This window comes from Pocillopora damicornis, chromosome 4 (genome assembly GCF_964200805.1).
Source record: "Pocillopora damicornis chromosome 4, jaPocDami1.2, whole genome shotgun sequence".
NCBI classification, from domain to species: Eukaryota; Metazoa; Cnidaria; class Anthozoa; order Scleractinia; family Pocilloporidae; genus Pocillopora; species Pocillopora damicornis.
The window spans coordinates 2,772,297-2,796,011 of NC_142673.1; the positions used below are offsets into that span (position 1 = coordinate 2,772,297).

Below are 23,715 nucleotides of genomic sequence, written 5' to 3' on the forward strand. Positions count from 1 at the left end.
AGAGAGTACTAGCCAACCTCGCAGGAAACGAGCTCCTTTGAGCACCTCTCTTTGTTTTAGGTGGTGGTCAGAAAAGACTTCTCCTGCCTTTGCTCTGTTGGACAATAGTTCTTATTTAGTGAAAGTACTTTTTGTTAAAGCGTTTGGAAAAAGGAAAGGAGTACAAAGCAATCTAGTTTGTGTTCGACGCATAGGTTGCACTGAAAGACACTAAAATGTTAAGAATACAAATTTTAGAATTTTATCAATGCTTTTTCTACGTCGATCAAGCATTATCGAGTGTTCCCTCCTGATTTGCCATGCAAAATGCTAATTCGTTGGCTTAAAAAGTTACATTTCGTAGATTGCTTGCGTACACTGCCGCATCTCACGTGTTAATGAAGAGCAATCAAGATAAACAATTAAAAAAATCATTATTCAGAAGCTCAAAGCCCAAATTTATGTTCTCTTATTTATATTTCGAGAAGTATAATATTCCTCATTCAAGGTTTGCTTTTTCTCCTTTGAGTTTTATTGGGAAAATTTCCTAATGGTTTGTCTCATTTCATTAAGTACATTTGCGTTGAGGAAGACAGCAACAAAGAATTGTTGACAATGAATTCTTACAAGGTGTCACCTGTTTCTTAGTCACTAATGATTTGGCGAAACACTGGGTCAATACACCTTTTCAGTTTATTTGTCTTCAGGATAATAGCTTAGAAAACGTGTTAAGTCAATGTGCAAGTTTGCCTTTTACGGAGTACTATCCAAAGTATATATTTGTAGCTTAATTTTAAGTTAAAAGAAAAGGATACGTTTAAAAAAAAGAGTTAATGATTAAACAGATAAGTAAGGCTTCTGTGCACTGAATAAACTTTAGAAGAAGACGGCTTGAAACAAACGAAAGCTAGGGAAGTTTTGTCATAAATATGCAGCTTGGTGTAAGAAGAGGTTTTCGTTATGATAATTTACACGTTGTTATTATTTCAAATAATGCGTATTTATTCGCTTAACTAGTGATACAAGTGCTTGTCACCTTTAAATTAGTGCTCATTACACAAACATTAAAGGAGAAAATTTGGTATCTAACTCTCGAATAAGTGGAAATACCAATAACGCACAAACTTCTCTCTAGAAACGGCGCATTTGAAAATATTTCGGCATTATTCAGCTTTTCAAATAGATTGTGTCAAAAGCAAATAATTCAACATGTGAGCAAACACATTTGGGAGTGAACAAGCCAAGAAAATTACTAATCTCATAAGAGTATCTGCTTTGTTGGGTCAGCTCTTGGCATAAGGAATAGAATAACGCGACTCGCTTGTTTTTGAAAGTTTTGTTTGTATTGTCAGGAGGTAAATTTTGGATTAACCTGACGAATTTCTTTCTCCTTAATGATTTTGAAAGTACCTTTTATTTAGCTTTAAATCAAAGTCAATTGTTAAAGCAGGAGAACCAAAATTTTTTCCTGAGAATTGGCCGAGTCGTATAACATGTTGAATTACCGAAATGGTTATAAACGGGTAGAGAGTTTTTGTTTTTTATAGAATTTTCAAAATGATCAAAATGTAGAAAATTGTTTTGAAGCACTAGTCGCAGAGATGGCAGTGTTCGTGTCGCCCCATGGAACGATATCGTGCGTGAAAAGAATGTACAAATCGTGCATGCTTTATTTTCTTGGTTTCTTGATTTTTTTCAATGAAACTTGTAGGCAATTTTTATGTCTGTATTAAATTGCTAAGGTTGCCATAGAACAGAATTATTTTTTTAAAAAAAATATTTGTTATTTTATCCTACTAAAAATCAACTTTTTACTCGGAAAATGGTTGAATCCCTTTTCCGATTTGTTGTTAAATGTTAATTATCACCTCCTGCAGTGAATAGGAGGCACACCTAGCGACGACGTTTGTGGCGAGACTAAATCTGGCAGCATTTTCGTAAAAGTTTGCCTCCGAATACTCTTTCTCGCCCGAAACTCAAGTCAGTGATGACGCAACACGAAGGGAAAAACCCCCAAACTGTTTAGTGCTATATTGTACCCAAGACCGACATTTTACATATTGTTTAGATTTTGTTTTAATTACGCAAGCGAAATTTTTAGGATGCAATACCACAAATTTTCAGTTTATGATGAATAAACGTCCACAAGGTTTCTAGAAGTTCTAGAACTTCTCAATACCCTTGTTGATTATTGTCTTTTCTACCGCTAGTAATTTGTTAGACTGTGGGGTTTAACTGTGAAACGGAAGATATTAAAACCTTGACTAATGGTTAGATTCGTGCTTCTCTATCTTTATCCTTACGTAAAACTTAGGTAACTTTCGATGGCGAGAAGCTTTGTTAAAGGACATGCTAATATTAAGTCGGACAGTAAAGATTTTTCACAGACATCTCTTCCTTAGGCCAGACGAAGCTGTTTGAAAAAGACGTTGTTAGTAAAGATTCCAGCATGGCTCTAATTGTTTGAGAGATATTGCTCTTTTGCTTCTTTCCTGTTGTGGTCTTGTGTCCTGTTACCCCCATTTTTTTCTCATTTTTAACGGGAATGATACAGCTTTTGTGGTGCCATTGGGCAGATTTGAGGTCAAAACGGCTAGACTCTGACGTAAGGAAACATAATGGGACTATTCTCTGTGAAGAGCTTTCTTCGCGGACGGTAGATAGATGTAGCGTTTGATAGAAGGTTTCTCTTTGACTGAAACCGCCTTTTGTAAAGTTAAATCTGTAGAATCCAGAGAAGCCGTTGTGGTTTCTTAGGGATGCTAATAGCTTCAGAATACCATAGGGACATTAAAGTTCAAAGTTAAGCCGATAAAGAGAACAATATCATGCTTCACATTTAAACCTTTATTTTATCGACTATTCAATTTGCCAAAAATGACAAGAGCTTTACCTCTGACAAATGTGAAGCTACTAAACAGATCATTTATTTACACTGCTTGCTTCAAGCTTTCTAATTTACAACAACGCTAAAGCGAAAAGTTAAATAAAAACTTAAGTATCTCATTAAATATAAGTAATGTAACTACTATCATAATATTGACGCAGGTAAGAAGACATTTTTTAAACCAAATGGAAAATTATAATACTTTTTGCCCAACTCGGACATGTGATTTTCAATTCTGAGATTAGGCGACGGCCAATGTTTTCTCAAAAATCGTGGGCATTGTATTTCTTGATAGAAATTACTACGTAAGAGTAAATTGAAAAAGCAAACTATGTTTCAAGTACGTTTTGTACTTTTATGTCAAAATCTCTCGCCAGAGGTTGTTGTTTGCGATTTTTTCTAATGTAGAATTGATGTGATGTAATAAAAAAAAAATCTATCTTCATTTTGTCACTTACTTTGAAATTTGAACTTACTAGTTCAAATTTCAGTTGGGCATGAATCTTCACGTAAATTTGGGATTCGTAAAGTACGGGAACAAATACTAGATTACAACTCTGTCAAACTTTTCTTTAAATAATCGGTTATTCTCTCTCCTATTTACTTTTGTTTCCTATTCTTATCCGCTGCACCAATTGTTTTTCACTGCGTCGCAGTTGGCATTTCAGACCACTCTTTTAAAGTATGGTTTTCCATGTGCTCTTTTGCTTTCATTCTCAGGGATGCAATGCTTGTTGTTCTCTCATCTCGGGCACCCGAGTGTCCACCAGGTATGCATCCCATTCCAGGGAGATAAGACGAGAACGGTACATAACTTGTGGGACTGAACGATCCTGGGAAACAACCGAGATTCGGAGATGTCGGAACATTTGCCGGAGGGTACAAGGCCCCGCCAAAGGCTGCTGAATAGGTTAGGGAGCTCTTCCACGGATCGGGAAAGGGAAGACTGTTGAATTTTGGCCTGGATATTGTTTGAGGAGGAATGTGTTCGAGAGAAGCCATCTCCATCTTCTCCTGCCTTCTCCATTTGGCTCGACGATTTTGAAACCACACCTGTAAAATGATTGAGTACAGACGATTAACTAGTTTGCAACGCGCGTATTCTTTAGTCCAACATAAAGCAAGGAAGAGAAGTGGTGAATATCCCGGTATATCATCATACTTTATGAATAGATAGTTAATGTGAAGGCAGAAGGAAGCCGTAATAATTCGACTCCAAGGACGTGTTACACTGGTTTTATGTTAAGATAAAACTAGCACTACATTTCAGGAACTTATAAAGTAATCTCCACCACCTGCTCTTTATTATGTGAGCCATCAGATAAATTTCATTTGTAGTCAACGTTTTTAATTAAGATAAAGCAGTTTTTGGCCATACAAAATACTGAAATTTCATTTGATGTCTGCAATCAACCAAAGGGAAGGTTATATCAATCTTTAAAATATCCGGTTTGTCGTTTCTGAAACCAGTTTGAATAATGTTATTCGTTGGGAGAGCAGTATTCCTAAAACCATATTGAAAATTGGTATAATGCACATCAGAGGCTAAGAGAGACGTGTGGGCATAATTGACATTTTCCCAGTTCTTTTCAGGCCTCTGAATATCCTAGTGTCCTGGTTGTTTATTGACCTTTCTTTTTTAAGGATGATTTAGAAGCATTATGTCCAAGCGAATTCAAAGAACGACGGAGCTTTCTTCCTAAATATGCGTGCTTTGTTACTCGATCGGATGTAATAAAAACAGACACAGGTGATGGGTGCGTGCAGATAGCGATAATTATTTGTGTCTTTTACACAAACGGAGCATAAAATATTTAGCTTATGGTTAGACAACAATTACTACAATCTTCTTTAACGCCACTAACGGAAGGTGAATTTATGGTATCGAGACTGCTTCTTTCTCAATCTTTGGACTGGTTACCGTAAATTTGACTGCTAGGGAACTTGCTGAGACTTTAAGATTAATGTCATCGAAATGGTGTTTTCTATCCTCTGTGCATATGTTTGCCATCGCGAGTTTCACTATTGTTCTTCCCCAATTAGCAAAGAGATAAAGTTTAAATTGAAAATTTGCAGGAAATTAAAACAGTCTTCACATTGTGCTGTAAGAGATAAAGAGAAAAACCATACATGCATTTAATGTCACTGCAATTAAAATAACCGCAATTTTCTAGGTCTGGTGACGCTTTTGGCGTGGAAGCGTTCAGTCAAAGGAAACGTTATCAGCTCAGAACTGATTTAATTTTATTTTTGGCTACAGATACACCTTGCTCTAACAAATTCTGACGATCTTACTTTTTGTCCTGGCCAAGATTTCAAACTTTGTAGCGCTATACAATACAGGAACGTGTTGACTCCGCCAACTTTTTTCATGGCGCTCAAAATTCTCTCGCAGGCCATGCGTCTTTCAAGCGAGCTGTCTAAGAATATTTTCTTTAAACCTGGTCCATCGAATCTAACACAAAGCCTCGGATGACAGTTTAATTAGGGTTGTATTCTAATTTTGACGCCTTCTGTAAACTATTTTTCTTGCCACGGTCGGAGAATGCGTTTTTCACACGCTTATCGTTGTCCTGTTATGTGTACCATTGTTTTCACTTCTGAAAAAGCGTATTATTAAGGAATAAGTGTCTGCAATAGGTTTCACTCACTAATGGCTTTTTTGTCATTATCAGAGATGTAGGGCCAAACAGAAATTGCAGTGGCTTGATTGAGAGTAAGTAATACAACTAGCGAAATATTTCCTCGTTACGGAACTGAATCGTGATAGTTAAGTTTGTTTGAGGGAAAAGTATTAGGTTGTGGAGTCACTAGCCTAGTGTGCTTAGTTTGTGAATATTTGGTTGTTGTTAGTATTAGAACCATCTTCCTGTCTATTATGGGCCTGTTTTCCGTTAATGTTCGTTTATAATGAGTGGGTCTTTTCCAGACAAAGTATGAAACTTCAAGGTCTGTTTTTGTTTGAAGTTTTTGGTGTAATTTGGTTGGTATCAAGTAACAGTTTCCTAATAAGTAATGACTGGACTCACACTACAGCAACGTGGTGTGTACGGACTTAATCAACTTCATAATCGGCAAAGGAGACGGAAAAAGACACAAAGAAAGACAAAACACGTACAAAACAATATGTCCCGTTCCGCTGTTTCGTGATTTCGAAGAAAAGATCTATTCTTTTTCTTGTCTTTTTTTTTCTCATCGGAGCGACAAAGACGTGGTTGATTTGATTTTTCTAATATCATACGGAACCGGCAGCTGAAAATTACTGAAAATAACCATTAAAAAGAATTCGTCAGGCATCCGAACCGCCGCAGGGAAAATAAACCGCAGACTCTGTTTATTAAAATGAAAACAGTTTGATTCATTGGCTCAGTAAGAAAGCTAACAAAGGTAAAGCGATATCTAAATTTCGTAATGAATTCTACTTACAAACATAATAAAGAAATTAGGCAAAATCAAATGTTTCTACTTACTTGTACCCGAACCTCGGGAAGGTCAATTTTAAGAGCGAGTTCTTCCCTTGTGTACACATCGGGGTAGTGCGATTTTTCAAACGCTCGTTCAAGTTCGTGGAGTTGAAATGTGGTGAAAGTCGTGCGATTTCTCCTGTGTTTCTTTTTTGACGACTCCTCAGTGAATTCATCTGTTGAGAAGGAAAAAAACAGTTGTTGTTTAGATTACTCAATTAAAAGTAGATTGTTTTGACAGTCCGTGGCTGCGTAAATAAACGAAACATTCATTTTAAATCAACATCGCTTAGGATTTGCCTCCTACCGTGAAATTCACTGTTTGATTCTTCGAGATCTGAGTCACGGTCGCTGTGACTTTCCTTAGAGCTTGTGGGTGAATTACACTTTCCGTCTTTTCGCTTCAAAATTTCGCTGAGAAAGTGGTCTTTGTTATCATTTTCGCCGTCTCTGTTGGTGTTATGGATGTCGTTCTTCAGTGGCGTCGAATCGCTCTTGATGTGGCAACTCATTTTGGTCATTACTACAGCAGGTCTGAACTACGACTAAACTTATCCTCCCGCAAGTTGTTACAAAATACTACGGTCGCTCGTGCTAACAGCGAATTAACAGGACAAGGCGGGTGAAATAATGCAAAAGATATCTAGATAACAAAAAGCTAGCCAATCACGCTTCAGAACTCAATATTTTCTATGTTCTGATATTGTATTGAAATTACCTGGTTGTTTGTTAGCAGTGACAAGAGGGGTGATTACTAATCACTAATGAACGCAGCCTTGGTAGACTGTAGAGCACACATTAGATGAAAAGAAAGAGATGCTTATTTTGATTGACAATAAATAATCACGCCGGGATATCTCTCTGCACTTGATGTTTCCAAGTTAGGTTAATTTTTTCGTCTCTCGCCGCAATAAATTACACTTTGAATGATGTGAGTGCTTATTTGGGATTAAGTTTTTGTAGATATTTTTGACATCTTTCCGACGCATAAATTGTCGAAGTGGGTGCGCTATGCCATGAATTCGCAACAAATTTAATAATTTCGACCTCACACGCAACGTTTTGAAGTGTGGTTTTAAAAACGATATTGGTTTTGACGACAAATAATTGAGTACTCGAGTTTAGCTTGCGTGTGATGTTTGGTGTTTAAGTGATTTACTCTAATCACAGTTCTATAAACATACTAAAGGTAGATATTGGATAAACCAACCCTTCGGCAAACACACCATAAAGGAATATCTAAAGCGTTATTGAAATCTATGAGTTCTAGATTTCGGCTGCTCGCATCATTCAATGCTTGTTAATGACCGATCACAAATTCGGGGCCTTTGGTCGACGATTTTCTCGAAATTAGCTTAAATTTAGCCTAATGTGTGTAATTAGTGGCTATTAATTGCACGACTTGGTAATCCCGAGGTGGCAATAGGATTGAAATCGCTAAGTAAAGCTAACGGTTTCGAGGAGACACTGTAACCATGCAAACTGCGCTTGCGCACAGCAAACATGACACGTGTAGTAAATTAAAACAAGTTCTTTTAAAATCAGACATAATATTTCTTCAAAAGAAAATGCTAATTAGGTCGTGATTCTTCAAGCAAAGCGTCAAATAAATCAGCATAAGGAAAATTTTGCAAAAGATAATTCAGTTTCGGAGCAGTCCGATTTTTCTTGAAAGGATGGCTGCATCGTTGAGGATTTAAGTCTGAAATTAATTTTAGAGGACTTATCGAAAAATATCATATAATTTTTCTTAACAGGGAAGCCTTAAAAAATCGTTTCAATCTGTATGTTGGTGCATGTTTTTTTCCTATTTATTTATTTATTTATTTTATCCATCACGTATTTGCTTCAAACACTTCAACGCGCCTACGTTATTAGCTGTTTATTACAAAGGCGAAATCAATTTCGTTTTCCATTAAATTGGAAAACTAACTATTGTGTTACTCATTGTAAGCAGTGCCCTTTTCATTAGCAGATATTTTAAAGAATGAGGGTGTAGCTATAGTAGCGGCCTTAAAGTTGAAGAAGGAAATTAAAATCAAATTTAATTAAGATTCTCGGCAAAGAGTTCACTCAGTTGACAGTTCAACGATACATTGTACCGGAGAGCAAGTTCCGCTGAACGTGCCGCTGAAGTTATTAAAAAAATTAAGGCCAATTAGAAACGTGGTCTTGTGTGAACTGCGTCTTTTAAATAATTGTATCATTGGATTTGTGTTTTGATTGAAGGATTGAAATTTAGGTTGGAGGATTTTGTTTGGATGGGGAGATTTTAAGATAAACAATCTTTTCAAATCAGAATGACGAGTGTGGTACGAATAGGTGTTTCGAACAGTCGGATATTGTCTATTTTTGTTACGCTCACGTTTCAATAGATTGGCTTTTAAAAGAAACCCGCAGACATGAGCGGGCACGCCTTAAATCGAGACCTTTACGATATTCCGACACAGAAACCTCCAGATTGAATGGGGCCTTGCATATACGTAATCATAACATCTTTCGTCAATGGGTCATTTATCTTTGGTAACTCCGGATCCAGCGCAAAACTTGTGGTTTCGGTGGAAAGAGGGAAATATAGGCGTCTTTATGTCTCCTTTTAAGTTAGTTTTGCCTTAAGGAAATGGCGTAGAGCGGCATCTGGTTATTACTTAGCCTCATAGCTACAAAGCGACAGGGTTATAATTCGGCCAGTTTCCTTCAAGAGGCTTTGCTGAATTGAAAAAAATCTCTTGGGATTGACATTAAGCCCCAAAACAAAGCCAGTAATCATCAGGTCATAAAGCTTTATTTAAAATTGGACTTCGTTTAGTAATTACACGCTGGATTGACCATTTCTCTTGATAAGCTCTCAGTCTTTGGTGACCCGCTCTGTCGTCAATCAAAGTGTTGCCTGAGGCAAATGTGGCCTCAAAAATAACTACGCACCGTGATTTTATAACAGGCAGAAAGAACTTAAATAGTTTATACTATCTTAAATAGCAATTAAATAATCTATTGTAATTGTGTGCATGTCCTAATGACTTTCTAGCCACTTTATCTTTATTAATTATTGTTCTTACGTACTTGCGGGAAAATGTTCCTTTTGTCTTCGTTACTATGCTTTTGAAGAATTTGTGCGACTAGGTGCAAATCGTTTATGAACAACTTCAAAGCAATGCTCTCTCAAGAACAGGTTACATTTTACACGACTTTTACTACTTAGTTCGCAAAGATGAAACAGTTGAAAGGTCAAGCTTGTAGCGATGTTACGCAGCAAGGATGGGTTGGAATACATGGATGGGACTTACCCTTCTTCCATCAAACCGAGACAAAGCAGGGTTTTCTTGATGGTTTGTCATGTTATTTAATTTTTTTTTTCAATAAAGGCGAAAGCTTTCTTCCTTATTAGTTGAAGTTGCTTTAGTTGGGAGATTAATAAATGTATGAAATAGCAGAAAAATAGATAGCTGAGCACAACGATAAATGCAAAAATAATGTAAGGAAAATAAGGAAAATGTGAGAGTAGCCAACATAGTCGTTAATGAGGTGCCTTGATATGCGCGGAATATACTGTGCTATTCGTGCGATTGATTTGCTTCCATCTGGAAAACACTTCAAAACGCAAACTTGATAACGTCCTTTTAAAGTGCGGCCATGAAAAAGTTCTCCGTGGAAATCAACTCGGCTTGCATTTGTCAAATGACAACTGCAGTTATCGAAATAAATGAGTGTCAAGAAATCGCTGTCTATAAGATGTGGGAAGGCTCGATTGATTGACGAATTTACCTCAGAAATACCTTAATCTTTCCATAATGTTACCATACAGGTTTCCAGCGGAAATTTACATGTATATTTAGCGATAGTATTGTAGTATAGTCCTTTCAGTATATACAGGGTTTTAGCCAAAACATAATTCGAAGCATGTGAATGTTTCTTTTCTCTTAATGAAATTATATTACGTAATTGTAAAAGAATAGACTGATGGAATGGTTAACACATTTATCGTCTGTCAATATCTTTTCTGGCTAAGGGTTGAACGAATATTTGCTATTTGCAAAGTTAGGGAAAATGATGAGAATTTTGTGCTGTCGGCAGGCTTTTCCTTGAAATAGCATAGAAATCAAATTTAGCACAGAAGTGTTCCTTGAACTGATAGAAGAACAAGGCTTCCATCAAGCTTGCTTATTCTGTGCTTAAAACAATAGTTCGCCTTTTCGTTAACAGTTTCACAATTTTCTCAGTAAATTCGAGATTGTGAGGAAAATTTGCTCATAATTAGCTCTCCTTATAGTTCCTGGGAAATACTTGAAATTTTTACTAAAATTTTCGGTCAGTTGTCTGGAATTTCTATGGTTCCATTTACGTTGAAATTTTTGCGGTGGGGTGATAGTATGTGTGCAATCTTGACTTGACAGAGCAAAGCCGTTATTCAAAATTCGACTTTAGGTGTTATCCCAGAGCGAAAGAGCCTCTTCAAAAAAAATTGTCTCTCTTTTCTGTGAAGTAATATTCACACTCATTCCAAAGTTTCTTTGTGATTAAACTTGGCAAGCCGGTGAGCTTGGCTGACAGACAAACTAAAAAAAATGCGATGCTATGATTTTGAATAGGGTTGGAATTAAAAAAGTAGCGAGCGAGTGTTATGTGGAACTATCTAAACATTCATACATTTTATGAATAATTTTGATGGAGGAATTTGTGTCTTTGCAACAATAAAATCAATAGTCCAAGGTTAATGACCCTTACATTACTTACACTTTTTGGCTACGAATTTTGATTCCTTTTTCTTCTTCTTCAGCAAATGATATCATGAAAAAGGACTTCAAGTATACTATATATATATATTTTATGGGATGATCTACTTTCTGAGATGCAAGGAAAGAAACATGGTGAAAATTTCTCTTGGCAAACCCGACGTAAAGAGAATGGTAATTTAAAATATTTTAAAAATGTCTTAATTGTAAATATATTGAACCAAAACTGACAAGAAGTGTCCGGTGATTCTCTTCTTGTCTCTAGCACTAATTTAGGCTTCAATATTGCAACAGTAATTCTGTCAATATCGTAGAGGAGCTACTGAATCTTTTACTTATCTATATGTAAAAGCCGCCTTGTGTTCCAAGGCTTTTCTCCGTAACGAAGCTATACTAGAACCACGCCACAACTCTCCTCCATTAGGAATGCTGCATTGGATATCTTGTAGAGAAGGCGAAGACGAAATGGGCATCTCCCTGGCTCCGCCAAACGGTTGTTGAAAGGTCTGTTGGGCTGGTGGGGTGGCCTGTTGTTGGATGGACATGCTGAGGTGTGATCTCGGCATAGAACCTTGATGTGAGTATGTCTGTGGAAGAACCTCATGTCCAGTCTGTGCGAATGGGTGATGCGGTGGGGAGAGAGGAAGAGAAGGAGTAGTGACTGGAGCCATCGTTGGCATTGCTGTGCCCATTGTGCTGGGCCATCGGTGATCATTATGGAAAGTACACAAGGAGTCACCTATGGGGCTGGGGTTGTACGCCTGGGCCATGTGAGACGGAAGAATCGGGGCAGGAGGTCGAAGAATTGCAGCTGTCTTCTTTCGTTTCTTCCATTTAGCGCGTCGATTTTGAAACCAAACCTGAAAACCAAATAAATAGAGTTTACAATTTTAACACTATTGTAATCAGTTAATAGATGTCGTAAGAACTATCCAGGTGCTTGGTCTCTCTTTTGATAAAGTTCCTATTGCGTCAATGCACGAAATTTATCATCTAAACATCTTTGGGTCTTTCTTTTTACTATTATACCGAATTTTGTCGATTACATTGCGTGAAACACGTATTTTTAATTACGCCAAACCTAGCAACTTTTCCACATTGGAATATCTGTTTGCAGAAATTGTCACCATCCAAACTTATGATACTATATAGATATACTGATTACTCAGAGATAGCTACAGTCTCGGTCCTTAGGCCGTTAAGAACCTGAAGCTTCCAGTGATACAAACTCTTTAGTTGCTTTTAACTCCCACGAAAGATAACCGTTAGGTTACCTTTTCAAGAAGAACGCAGTATGTGTAAAATTTAATGTCGCTACTTGTTTACTTCAATCAACTACTTAAAGTTGGCGAGGCATATCTGCATGCTTCGTTGAAAGAATCACGAACTAATCTTCTATGAAAGGGTATTTTTGCGGTCTATGCACTAAAATTTTCAATTTCACTGTTTGTAATCCGAGTTAATCTTCTTTATCTTTGACCATATTCGTTCCTTTTGGGCTTGTTAGTAGCTACATACAATTAGCTTTTTTCTTTAAGTTAATGTGAAGGGTGCTTCAACCTCCTAACAAAAAATTCACCTGTCTTTTATTACATAGGTTGACTTCGCAACTTTATGTTTTACCACACAGATTATACCGGCCACTAAGCGAGGCCGAGGCAACCTTATTTCACAGAACGATCATCCAAGCCTTAGCCTTTCAATCTTTGCCCTGTTGCTTTGAAAAGAAGTCCATAATTTGCAATATTAATGCATTGAGATTTGCCACTCATTACAAGCCTCCGAACTATGATAAAAAAAAATCCATTTGCATGATTTCTTTTCCATTTTCGTACTTATAGTTATTAGAGGGGGTTTTCGTTTCAGGGTCGATCCCGCTACTTGCTAATTAAATCACCATAACAATTAAGATGAAGTTTTTTTTTCCTCAAATGAATGAGTGCTTGGTTTTCGTTTTTGTTTTTCTTCTCGTAACCAGTATTGTTTTAATATACATTACAATTTCCATTTCTGCAATTGACTTAACTGATAGTTGCCAATTAAATTCTCTAATCTAAATTTAATGAAAACTGTCAAAACTATTTCGTGTTTGGAAAAATCTGCATTTGCCCCTTTTTGTTATTGGTTATAACTATTGAAGTCTCTCCTCCTGATAGCGTCGCCAGATGAAATCTCAATTTAGTCTATTGGTCTTTTTCGATTTCGCATGGGGAAAAAAACTAATTTGCTACAGATGCACTTATCTGAAACAAATTCCCAAAGTTCTCGTGCGGAGAACGTTATCTATACAACATTTGTCTTCATTGAAAAGTGGCAATCGGAACACTTCAGTCCAGAGAGAGCCGATGGAAACGTTTCCGTTCAACAATGAAGACAGTGTTAATGTCTAAATGTAATTATTTTTTCCGCATGAAAATGTTTTGGAAAACAGTAAAATTTAATAAGACAAGGACTGAAAACTGCACCTTTTGAAATGACCCAATCGAGGTGGAAATTGAGATTGTTAATTGTTAGCTGAATGACACGGATATAAAACAATTGTTCTCGATGGTTAACCTCTGGTAGCGAAAATCAAATTGCTGCTTCCTTTTCCGAGAAAATTCTGCCCTGGAGAGGAAACTAGGACTGCCAAAATTTGTGCTCATAAAGCTGTTTAAACACATGGGTGAAGTTTTTAATTAATCTTCTTCGCGGCATTGTCGGAAAATGATTATATCAATTTGCACACAATTATTTCGCATTTTGCGAGAAGTCACTTGAAATTTAACAAGCTCGAGAATCTCAGCAAACTAAATGTTGTTTTATCTTTTCGGCCCATAAGTAGCCTGAGACAAACATCGGATGCTCACAACAAGGAATAAGTTCTCAGCCATCACATCTTCTAAAGAGATGGTGTTTCTCATTCTGTGTTCAATACGGCTTAAACAGAAGTATAGTTAGCTTTTATTTCGCCGACAAATCTCGGTTGTTTAATTTCGTCTACAAACAAGAAAAATGCTAATTTTGATAAAGTTTGTATTGGGCCTAACCAGCAAAAATAAGAAAGCAAAATACTTGAATTAGAAGGAAACACTGCTTACCTTTATAACAAAAACACATGACTAAGGAATTCGAAAAAGCATGTTAAATGTTAACTATTTCCATCAGATAAACAAGGCTCCAATTTGAGGATAAAGAAAATTAATGTCAGCGCAAGTTAACAAACTAAAATGATACTTTTGTTTGAACAGACCCAAAAAAGCACATGTAGAACACAGCTCAGATCCTAACCTATTGCTTGAGAAGTACTTGAGATAAACGCCCCGAAGGAAAAACCGACGATCCAACGAGAACAGATGCTTCTCCTTTATGCCCCGGCCCTGAAACCCCTTCAAAAAGTCGTCGTATATTTTCTTGAATTCGCAGCTGCTATTTGAATAGGGGAAATCAAAGTTTTCTCAGAAAATCTTATCAACGCAGAAAATGTAAAACTTAAACTGTTATCATGACAAAGATTGATGCTGTGATAATGTCCCAAATTGAGCTGGTACCCGTTCCTATTTGACAAAAGTAACACCACGTCGCCTCCCTGTACACGGTTCTTGAAGCATATGCTGCCAATGTCAGATTTCACTCAGAAATTTTTGAGAAAAAGAATCAAAACGCACCCTCATTTATTATTTTGTTTGAAAGTTTAAAAAAAACATTGCAGTTTTGATAGAGAAGGTGGGAAATCTTCCCTTTCTCACATAACTTCCGTTAAAATTTATTGCTGTTAAATAATGATTTTTACCCTCCGGGGCTGAATTTGACCGCTTCTCTTCTTTGTTGGTTAACTTACAGTTTATATTTCTATAATATGATACACCAACAGAGATTCAATATTTATATTTTTGTATGTTTTGGACGCTTTGTTCTTTGAAAAGCTATAGAACTTTTTATATATTATCGTTCTGGGTCAGATGATGATCGTATAGAGTCGAAGGCAAGTGTACATGCTTTTCATCGTTTCTACTTTGTACTTTTCCCACCTTACTCAAATCTCAACCATTTGTAATTATTTTTTCGATTACCTCTGCTATGGATTTGTGACAATGAATACGGTGTTTTGCCGACAAAGGGGGCTTCTTTTTAATAACCTCAACTGAACATATAGTAACGTTCTTTCTGGCTGGGCAGGTCACTTTCTCACCAACTCAAATCTTTGATATACACCGCTCTCAGGTCCTTATTGATAAAACTAAAGACGAATTAATTGACTTTAACAAACTATAGTTTAGCAAATGGTGTAAGAAATAGAGGTACTCAAAGATTTGCTCTTCTAAGCAATGATAGGGGCTTAGTCCAATTTTTTTCCTTTTTGCGATTTTGATTTTGCCAGAAAAAAAGAAAGACAAACAAAAGACTTGATGTTTTCATTTTGCACTTTGATCAACCCGGCATAACCTATCGATACCTCTAAAGCAAACAGAGGTCCGTGCCGCCAATGTGCCGACCGCTATAGAATATTTTGTACAATGGTTCAGAAAATATCCCGGCAAATAACTCACAGTATTGCTTGGGCGTGCGATACCGCCGCGTGTCCGACTTGTCGCAACTCATCAAATCCCTTAAACTCAACTCCAGCGGGCAATTTTGCCATAAACGTCTTCGCGAACAAACTTTTTGTGTCAATAGCAGTTGAACTTAAACGAAAAGTACAGGCGTCAGATTTAAATGAAATTGATTTTTAAGTTACATCAAATGTTTCTGGTCGCATTTCCTCGTAATTTGCGATAACATTAATTTGGACATGAACGCTTAGAATTTGAGTAGATTGTTTTGGTTTTTTTCTTTCTCCAGGTCAGGGTCGAACATGTTTATCTCGCTCTGATAGCTCGATGCATTGGCCTGACACGCCTAAAGATTGGCCACCCGTAGTGCTGCTTAATATTTTCAATTTGCCACGATTTGTTCGAAACAATCCGATAACCGAAAAAGTACAAGAAGCCATTTCTTCTCAATAACATGTATACATTAACATGATTCGTGTTCAAACATAGACTCCATTTACTCACTGCCTCACATTTTGGTACTGATGAGGTGAAATGAGACCCTAATTATAGAATTCTTTTTAGACGACTAAAAGAAAAACCTCTACAGTACGCCAAACTTTTGATGCAGTTTACTCAAAATAGAAATGCTACCATGAACGTATTCATTCTGAGTGACTGTCGGTTTGTTTCTCGTTGGGAAAGAAATGAAAATAATGTAATCGTGGTGGAAAGTCTGGTTTCTTTGTATTCCTAATCACTTAGTTTCTCAGAACAATCGTTTACTACAATGCGAATAACCAAAAGCGATACGAGCCCGGCATGTCCAATAATTATCTTTAATTTCATTACTCGCTGCGTTGGTGGAGAACAGCGAGAAAGAAACGGAAGTGAAGTCTTCTTGTCGAGCAAGTCAACATAAGAACCACAAGTTGTAAGGATATCCTGATTGCATTTTAACACCGTAGCTGTTGTGTAAAGCTACATTCTTCTATGTAGAATATGGCGCTGAATAGCGGATTGCAAACCATGTCAAATATTCCTTTTAAGTAAACACGGTTTGTCGCCGTGCCCGGTTTAATACCAAGGCGGTTTTGAGGTAATCCACTTCTTAACTTCGCTTTCTTTTATAAGAACGCGGCCAAGAACTTGACGAAATGAAAAACGTAATTACTCTAGAGCCGAGCCTGCCCGCCTTCTTGGTATTCTAATTACGTGCAAAAACACCGGTGTCTGCTTTGTCTTTCAAATTACGCTTTTCTATTCGATCCTCGGTCCAGCTCTACAAGTTCGCTCTAATTCAGTGGGCATTGTCTTTCTTATAGTTTTCTTTCGACACGAGCAAGTTTGTGTTGTTGTTTCAGAGAGACAGCGCGAAGCCCCACGAATCATCCCGCTATTAGCTCCAGGGGAGAATTTAATGTCTTACAAGTGACTTTTCAATTTTACGTAGGACAAAAAGTAGATTCCCTTAACAGTTCATGAAAGAATTTTGTTGGTCACTAAAGATATGTCTTTATTTACAAAGCCGAACCAAAGATGACTTTACCGCAAATGGCGATAACAACATTCGCTTTTCATGAGCGAAAACCACGCAGGGTTTCTAGAACGAACTTTTCAAAACTACACTAAGAATTTCAGCTGTCTGCGATCAAAGCACAAAATGTATTGAAACAGGTGTTTGGAGCCAAGTTGTAGCTAATTTCCATCGTTTAATAACGAATCTGTGATAACCGAAATTTGACAAGCTTCTTCACTCTAATAGAGTATCTGAATCACTGAAGAAGAAGGCTCCCAATTAACTTGATGACGGAGCCAAAGAAACGAAAGTACACTCTCCATTCTGGTTAAAATTTAAAAGCAATTATTTCTGGCCGATGTAAACACGCTTCGGTTGACAATTGCGACACACTGTTACGAGATAATAGTTTCCCTTTCTCCATGTCTATTATTCACTTGCACTCCTTAGTCATAATAGCTTAGATAACTTTTAAAAATCACGAGAAAGAGCTTTTCCGTTTATGCTTCCTCATTAGAATTTCCAATAGGTTTATTTTGGCCATTGCTATTGAATGTGTTTTTAATAATCTATTCATTGTGTACATTCAGAAAACTGCGGTCTGCCTTCTTCTGCCACGCCAACGGTTAAAATCCCTGAAATAAGAGTCCAATAGGACAAATACAGGGCTTTTAAATGCAAAGATGTTATGACACGGAGTATTGTTATCTGTAGTAAATTTAGCCGCAAGGAACGTGCCATTTCTATTTCGCATATGACCGCCGGTAAAGCGTATCTCAAAACAAAAACCAAATTAATACCACAAAGGCAATTCTTGTTGTGTTCGCGATAAAAATAATAAATCGTCCTCACAGCAATAAAATTTGATTTCTTCCCGCAAATATTGCGCGTTCTCTGACGTTAAGTCCTTAGACAGTTTCTTTGTAGTGAAAGGTTTGTACAAGTCTTTCCGCAGTGTGAAAGTGATTAGGAGGAAAAGTATACAAATATATCATTATAGCCGGAAAAAATTGGTGGCGGCGTAAACGATTTTATCATTTAACAGAAATCAGATACTAAACTCTAACTGATCAGCGTATTGCGCACGGCTCGCTAGAAGGTAAAAGTGGCAAAGATTAAGAGCTATTTATACGAAACGAGCGTTTTTGTTTTCTATCGCAAAACAAACCGTTACATAAACTTCATTATACCAAAAGATCTTTAAACTGCTATTTTTCTCCCATTGATATCGAGTTAATCATAAATAGCAGGTTTTTAAGGTTTGTACCTGAACTCTCGACTCGGTGAGACCAATGCGTGCGGCGAGGTCCTCTCGCATGAAAACGTCTGGGTAGTGAGTCCGAGCGAAACACCTCTCAAGCTCGTTGAGTTGAGCCGGTGTGAAACGAGTGCGATGGCGCTTCTGTTTGACGCCTTGGCTATCAATGGCCTTTCTATCTTCATCATCAAGAGAAACAGTATCAATCTTCCTGTGCTCTGTCGGGGAGCTCTTGCCGTCTACACAACCGTTCTTAGCGCTATCTGTTGAGGCAGACATCAAGTGAATTAAATTAGAAGAAGCTCTCACTCAAGTCATTAGAAAATTTATTTTTTATAAAGGTGGGTTAATGTGAATGATGAGCAGAAAATTTTCGAAGATTTGTTACCCTAACAAGATATATATAGCCCCTACCAGAATCCTGCTCGTTTAGCTCGCCGTTGTGATTGAGTATTCCGACGATCGAGTGCTCCAGACTTGGAACTAATTCCAGTAAAGAAGTTGTACTGTGATCTTCGCGGTGATCCATGGCTGCTCCTCTGACTGGTCCGTTCGCGTCGGTCGCTGGCTCCATTACTAATCTTCTGCGATTCTGCCAAACTTTCGGTCTTCTTTGTAGAGTGCTTATTACCTCGGATTTAATATCTATAGCCGCGTCTGGCCAATCAGCGCGCGCCCTGGTGCTATTTTCTAATAAAATTATGTCAGGTGTCACCACCGGATCAGAAAGCATGTAAGCAAATCACTCTATATTAATATTTAATTGTGCTAATTGAACATGAGAGCATGGCAAATTAAGCGCCCGTAATATAATTTTTTCGCCTTTCAGTGCGCAATCTTCAAGCGGCTCCCGGCGCGTTCCGAACTCGACAGCGCGTAATTACGACGGTTTTTCAAGCGCGTTTCGTTCTCTGGTCCGCTTCCAGCGCGGTCCCTGCCATGTAGCGCGAACTGTAATTCTCTTAATTAAGGAGCATTTGTTTGTGATGAAGTATTTTGGCTTTCAAATAATTGATCAAATAGGCCGTGATTAGACGAAACTGAATCGTCATTAACGTGATTAATAAAATATTAATTGTTAATTAAATCGATAGCACTTGCTTTCACCGGCTCCAAGCAGGCTTTCGAAGGGCACGATGGATGAAGTTCGACATATCGGCGTCGAATTTAATGTGATATTTTTACTTTTTATTTATTTTTTCTTTCGTGTCCCATGGATTGAACGTGATTGCGAGGTTGCAATAGCTCAGGGCGAGACACTTATTGATTAGACGACATCCTCTTCCGTGCATATTTCCACGAAGCTTGCGGGAGGTTTGCCCACACATCCCTCTTAAAAAGAATCCTATAGTGTTACCAGCTAAGGACAAAAATATGACTCGTGCCGTGCTAAAGAAAGTCCTTGATCTTTGACAAACGCTTTTGTATTCATTCAGTACAGATGACTGTTTCATCGTTTCCTTAATTACTCAAACATGTTTAGCCTACGGCTTTTGTTCTCGAAAGAAAACTAACATTTTCGTATGCTTTTTAAATAATTACCGGGGGCCGCGTGCGATCACTGAAGGTTTTTTATGTGGCATTTAACCTCGTGCCACCTACCTAGCGGGGAATCGTGACATTCAGAATAAACTTGCTTTTTAACATTTTGCAGCCGCACATATCGACTGGCAGCTTAATCAGCGAAAAGTATTGATTCGATTGTTTCTCCAAGACAACTTTGAAAAACGTTCACACATCGTTTGCAGTGAGGAGGAAGTGACTTAATCACGGACGACAACTTTGCTTGCAAACACACAAAGGGTTTAATAGCCCGGAGAAAAGCTTGAGAGATACCAATAACACTGCCTTGTGTGAGAGGAAATCCCAGAACAAACTGAGCTCAATGTGAGTGATTTTTGCTTTATGCGTGACAACATAAAGTACAAAATGCGATAGTCTCTCCGGCAGCTGCAGATATTCGTTGTGCTGATTACTACAGAATTAATAAAATTTTCTAAATTGAGCCATTAACATTTTTACATAGTTATTATTTGTGAGGCCCCAATGAATTCTACAAATGTCGCTTTAGAGCGTGAAATGTTGAATTTTTTCCTTCAATCGCGAGAGAGATGGCGACTCTTGATGGTTTTATTACTTCTTTCACTTTGCTTATTGAAATCTACGATAAACATTACATTGTTTTTCTTTGCGCAGAAATAGAAATCTCCTATACTAATTCGCCAAATGAATCTTTAGAAAACTAATTTATCTGTAAATTCGAGACGATATCCGAAAGAGATAAGATAATGTGTCTAATTTGGTTTCCCGTGAATTTTAAAAATGTATTTTAGACAGGTACAACGCGCAAAAGTTTACAAATATACTGTAAGTTCCAACATAACGGCTGAAATTTGATCCATTTTCAAATTGAATTTATTTTTCACTTTCATAGGGGCCGGTTGGAAAAATCCGCAAAGACGCGAGCTATGATAGAAATCGAGTCTTTTGAATATTAAAATACAATAATTCTGGTAAACGAGAGGGAAGTTCTCGGGTTTGTATTAAAGAGGAACGAGCAAATTTTAAATGCCAATCGCTGAGCACGAAATCCAAGTCAATTTGGCTTTAATTAAAAGAAGTTTCAATTAGTTCAGAGGTTGTCAGCATTTCAATTTCTCTTTTTTTTTCTTTCCCTGAGGTGTTATGACCGGAGCGTTGACTGAAGAGAAAATATTCATTTTTTGTTACTTATTTGAGGTTGAGGCTTTGATTAATTATTAATTACCACGAAATTCACTTATTAGAATGTGTGCGTACAAAGAACATAATAAAACCGCGTGCTTTAAGGGATGGTAATAAAAAGGAACTTTTAATGCTAAAGATATCACGAGCAACAATGAAAATACGACTTTTCTAATGTAATTACTTATTTTGTTAAGAAAACAAAAACCACTCCCGAAGTTCTTCCACTCTATGGGCTAGTGGTCCTTGAGATATTCTGGCTATCGTTGCGAGTTAATTGGTGCAAATCGCACTGTACAAAGATCCATACGTGATGATAGTTTATTTACCTGCTCATAAGCATTTCCGTGTAATATTTTGCGACTGTTCGCGACCGCTTTAATCTGCTATTAAGTATTTCCGATGCATTGTTCCGACCTCAAACTAGTAGTTTTAATATTACAAACATGATGAAGTGTCTTTTGTTGACGAGAAAAGAATTTGATATTTAAAATGAGAGGGTTCTGGTATGTGTAAATGCTGCAGTTAGCAATTTTACTGACAACTTAAATCTGAAGCAAGACAGCGGCGTTTGGCTTTAGAGAAAAAGCTGAAGCATAGAACGTAATTTTCCCCCATTCCAGTTTAAGCAACGTGGTCTCTTTGTGTTTGTTGTTCTCGTGGCATTAGACTTTTGTATATTTAACGCCCAATTGGATTATAATCAATCTCGGAAGGGGCAGAAAAGATGTTTTTGACTTAGCACAAGAGAGACCTTTCCTTCTCGATGTTTTGATCGTTCGGGATTGAAATGCCCACTATCGTACCCCTACTTCCCCGCCAAAACAACAGCGTTATTTCAACTCCTTGCGCCTGCCACAAAGTTAGTATTCTAGCTGAATACAGTGACTTCTAAATTTTGACTTTTTGAGTCTAAGGCACAGAAATAAATTTAGGATATATCTACAAATACGTACAAATGTTTTAAACGAAGAATCGTGTAGCTCACTCCAGGAGGTCGTTTGACTTACCTGAATACTGGATCTCAATCTCGTATGTTAAAACGACTAAAGCAAGTCTTTCTTTAAATCCTCTCAATTGATCTTGGAGATCGAACAAGCCTTATTGCTACCAACAGAATGTTTTAGTTTGTGTGAAATTGATAGCTTTTCACTTGTCAGCGAAACTTAAATGCAATAATGCTTTCGGTGGCAAGATTTCTGTCTTCTAATAAATTCAATTTATCGTTCATACTGATTCGACCATTACAGCAGTCTATTCATTTTCGGACCCTTAAAAACCAATATGTCTGATACACATTAAGCAATTTCTTTTAAAAACTTCACGGTGCACTCTAAACTGTTTTATAGAATCGTTGATGAGGACACAAAACGAAACCTATATGATTGAGTTAAATAAATTAGATTTTCGTAAAGAAGATCTCAGAACATCGTTGGGTTTCTAACACAAAATTTGTAAGTCTGCTTCGCTGACAACAACTCTCTTATCCATCTTAGACAAGGCTGACTCACTAAGGTAGGAGATGAAAACAAATACGACAAATACGGTTTTCGTCACCTGCAAGTTACAGTACGTCCCTAAATCTCTTGTATAATAACCATCCCTGTACACACTGAAAATAATCCAAAAATTAGTTGAAATACTGATTATAACAATCTTAAAATCAACCTTGGTCCTAATAGACTCAAATTTCGTAAAATACGCTGAACAAGATCCATTTCGCGGTTAATCATCGGATATATACATGTCTTACTCTAATTTTTGTCTATTTTGTTCATTTTATCGTTTATGGATTTACAGAACTAGTGGTAAAACAGATACTGTTAAACCTGAAGTAAATACAGTGTACTCAGGTGGCGATCAGAATTCGGTGGTCTGTAGTTTGACTATGTTCCTCTCAAAACGAAGGCTCGTATGCATGGCTATGTGACCCAAGGAGAGTGAATCTGGGCTTCTTACACTTACACAAGTCAGGGAATTCTATCTTTTTTTTTTTAATAGTCACCAGCAACGAACTCTTATCGGTAAGAAATCTCTATGTCATTTTAAATCATAGCTAAACCAGTGTCTTTATTAGTAAGAATTACACTTGTATATGACTCAAGACAGAAACTTTAGGCGAATATTTTACAGTATCTTTTGTGATGGTAATGTCGCTTTGCAGAATCCACACCCTTCGCTATTTTGTTCTTGCGGGTGAGTGGTAATTCTTTTCTTTCCGTATCTTTCTTATCTAAAACAGAAACAAAAGATTAGTTGTAAGTCCTCATAATGTCAAGAGAAGACGCTTTTTTTTTCTCTTATTTTGAAACATCACCAAAATGTTTTAGGCGGATGAGACGTATTTACTCGGTCGAGCATGTTTATTTTTTTTACGTTCGAATTTGCGGAAGTCATTTAATGACAGTAAAGACAGTTTTGATGGATTATTTTTTTTTCTCAACTGAAAAGATGTCCCAAAACAGAAGACTGTTGGATGGAATTTTAATGGTTAGCTTGTGCCAAAGAGAAAACATCTTGTAAACGCAATCGCCAATTCGCCCGAGGGCAGGTGCTTCAATCAAAGAAGGCAGAATTCGGCGACACCATGTCGCTTATGCACGCTTGTGTTTCTTGAATATCTGATTTAAAGCCAAGTGA

The 23,715-nt window shown here is 37.2% G+C and overlaps 2 protein-coding genes across 2 annotated transcripts; both read right to left on the minus strand.

The window, feature by feature from the left end:
* Positions 1 to 2,811: 2,811 nt before the first annotated feature.
* LOC113665268 (retina and anterior neural fold homeobox protein 2) lies at positions 2,812 to 7,263 on the minus strand. The gene is made up of 3 exons (XM_027180944.2): positions 6,638 to 7,263; positions 6,337 to 6,506; positions 2,812 to 3,919 (listed from the first exon to the last, which is right to left on the minus strand). Exons 1-3 carry the CDS (start codon positions 6,849 to 6,851, stop codon positions 3,509 to 3,511), a joined length of 795 nt encoding a protein of 264 aa, XP_027036745.2. The 5' UTR covers positions 6,852 to 7,263; the 3' UTR covers positions 2,812 to 3,508.
* A 1,836-nt stretch (positions 7,264 to 9,099) lies between these two features.
* Positions 9,100 to 19,153, minus strand: LOC113665275 (homeobox protein orthopedia). The gene is made up of 3 exons (XM_027180950.2): positions 18,766 to 19,153; positions 18,361 to 18,614; positions 9,100 to 11,923 (listed from the first exon to the last, which is right to left on the minus strand). The coding sequence occupies exons 1-3, from the start codon at positions 19,082 to 19,084 to the stop codon at positions 11,399 to 11,401; spliced, it is 1,098 nt and encodes a 365-aa protein (XP_027036751.2). The 5' UTR covers positions 19,085 to 19,153; the 3' UTR covers positions 9,100 to 11,398.
* Positions 19,154 to 23,715: the final 4,562 nt, after the last annotated feature.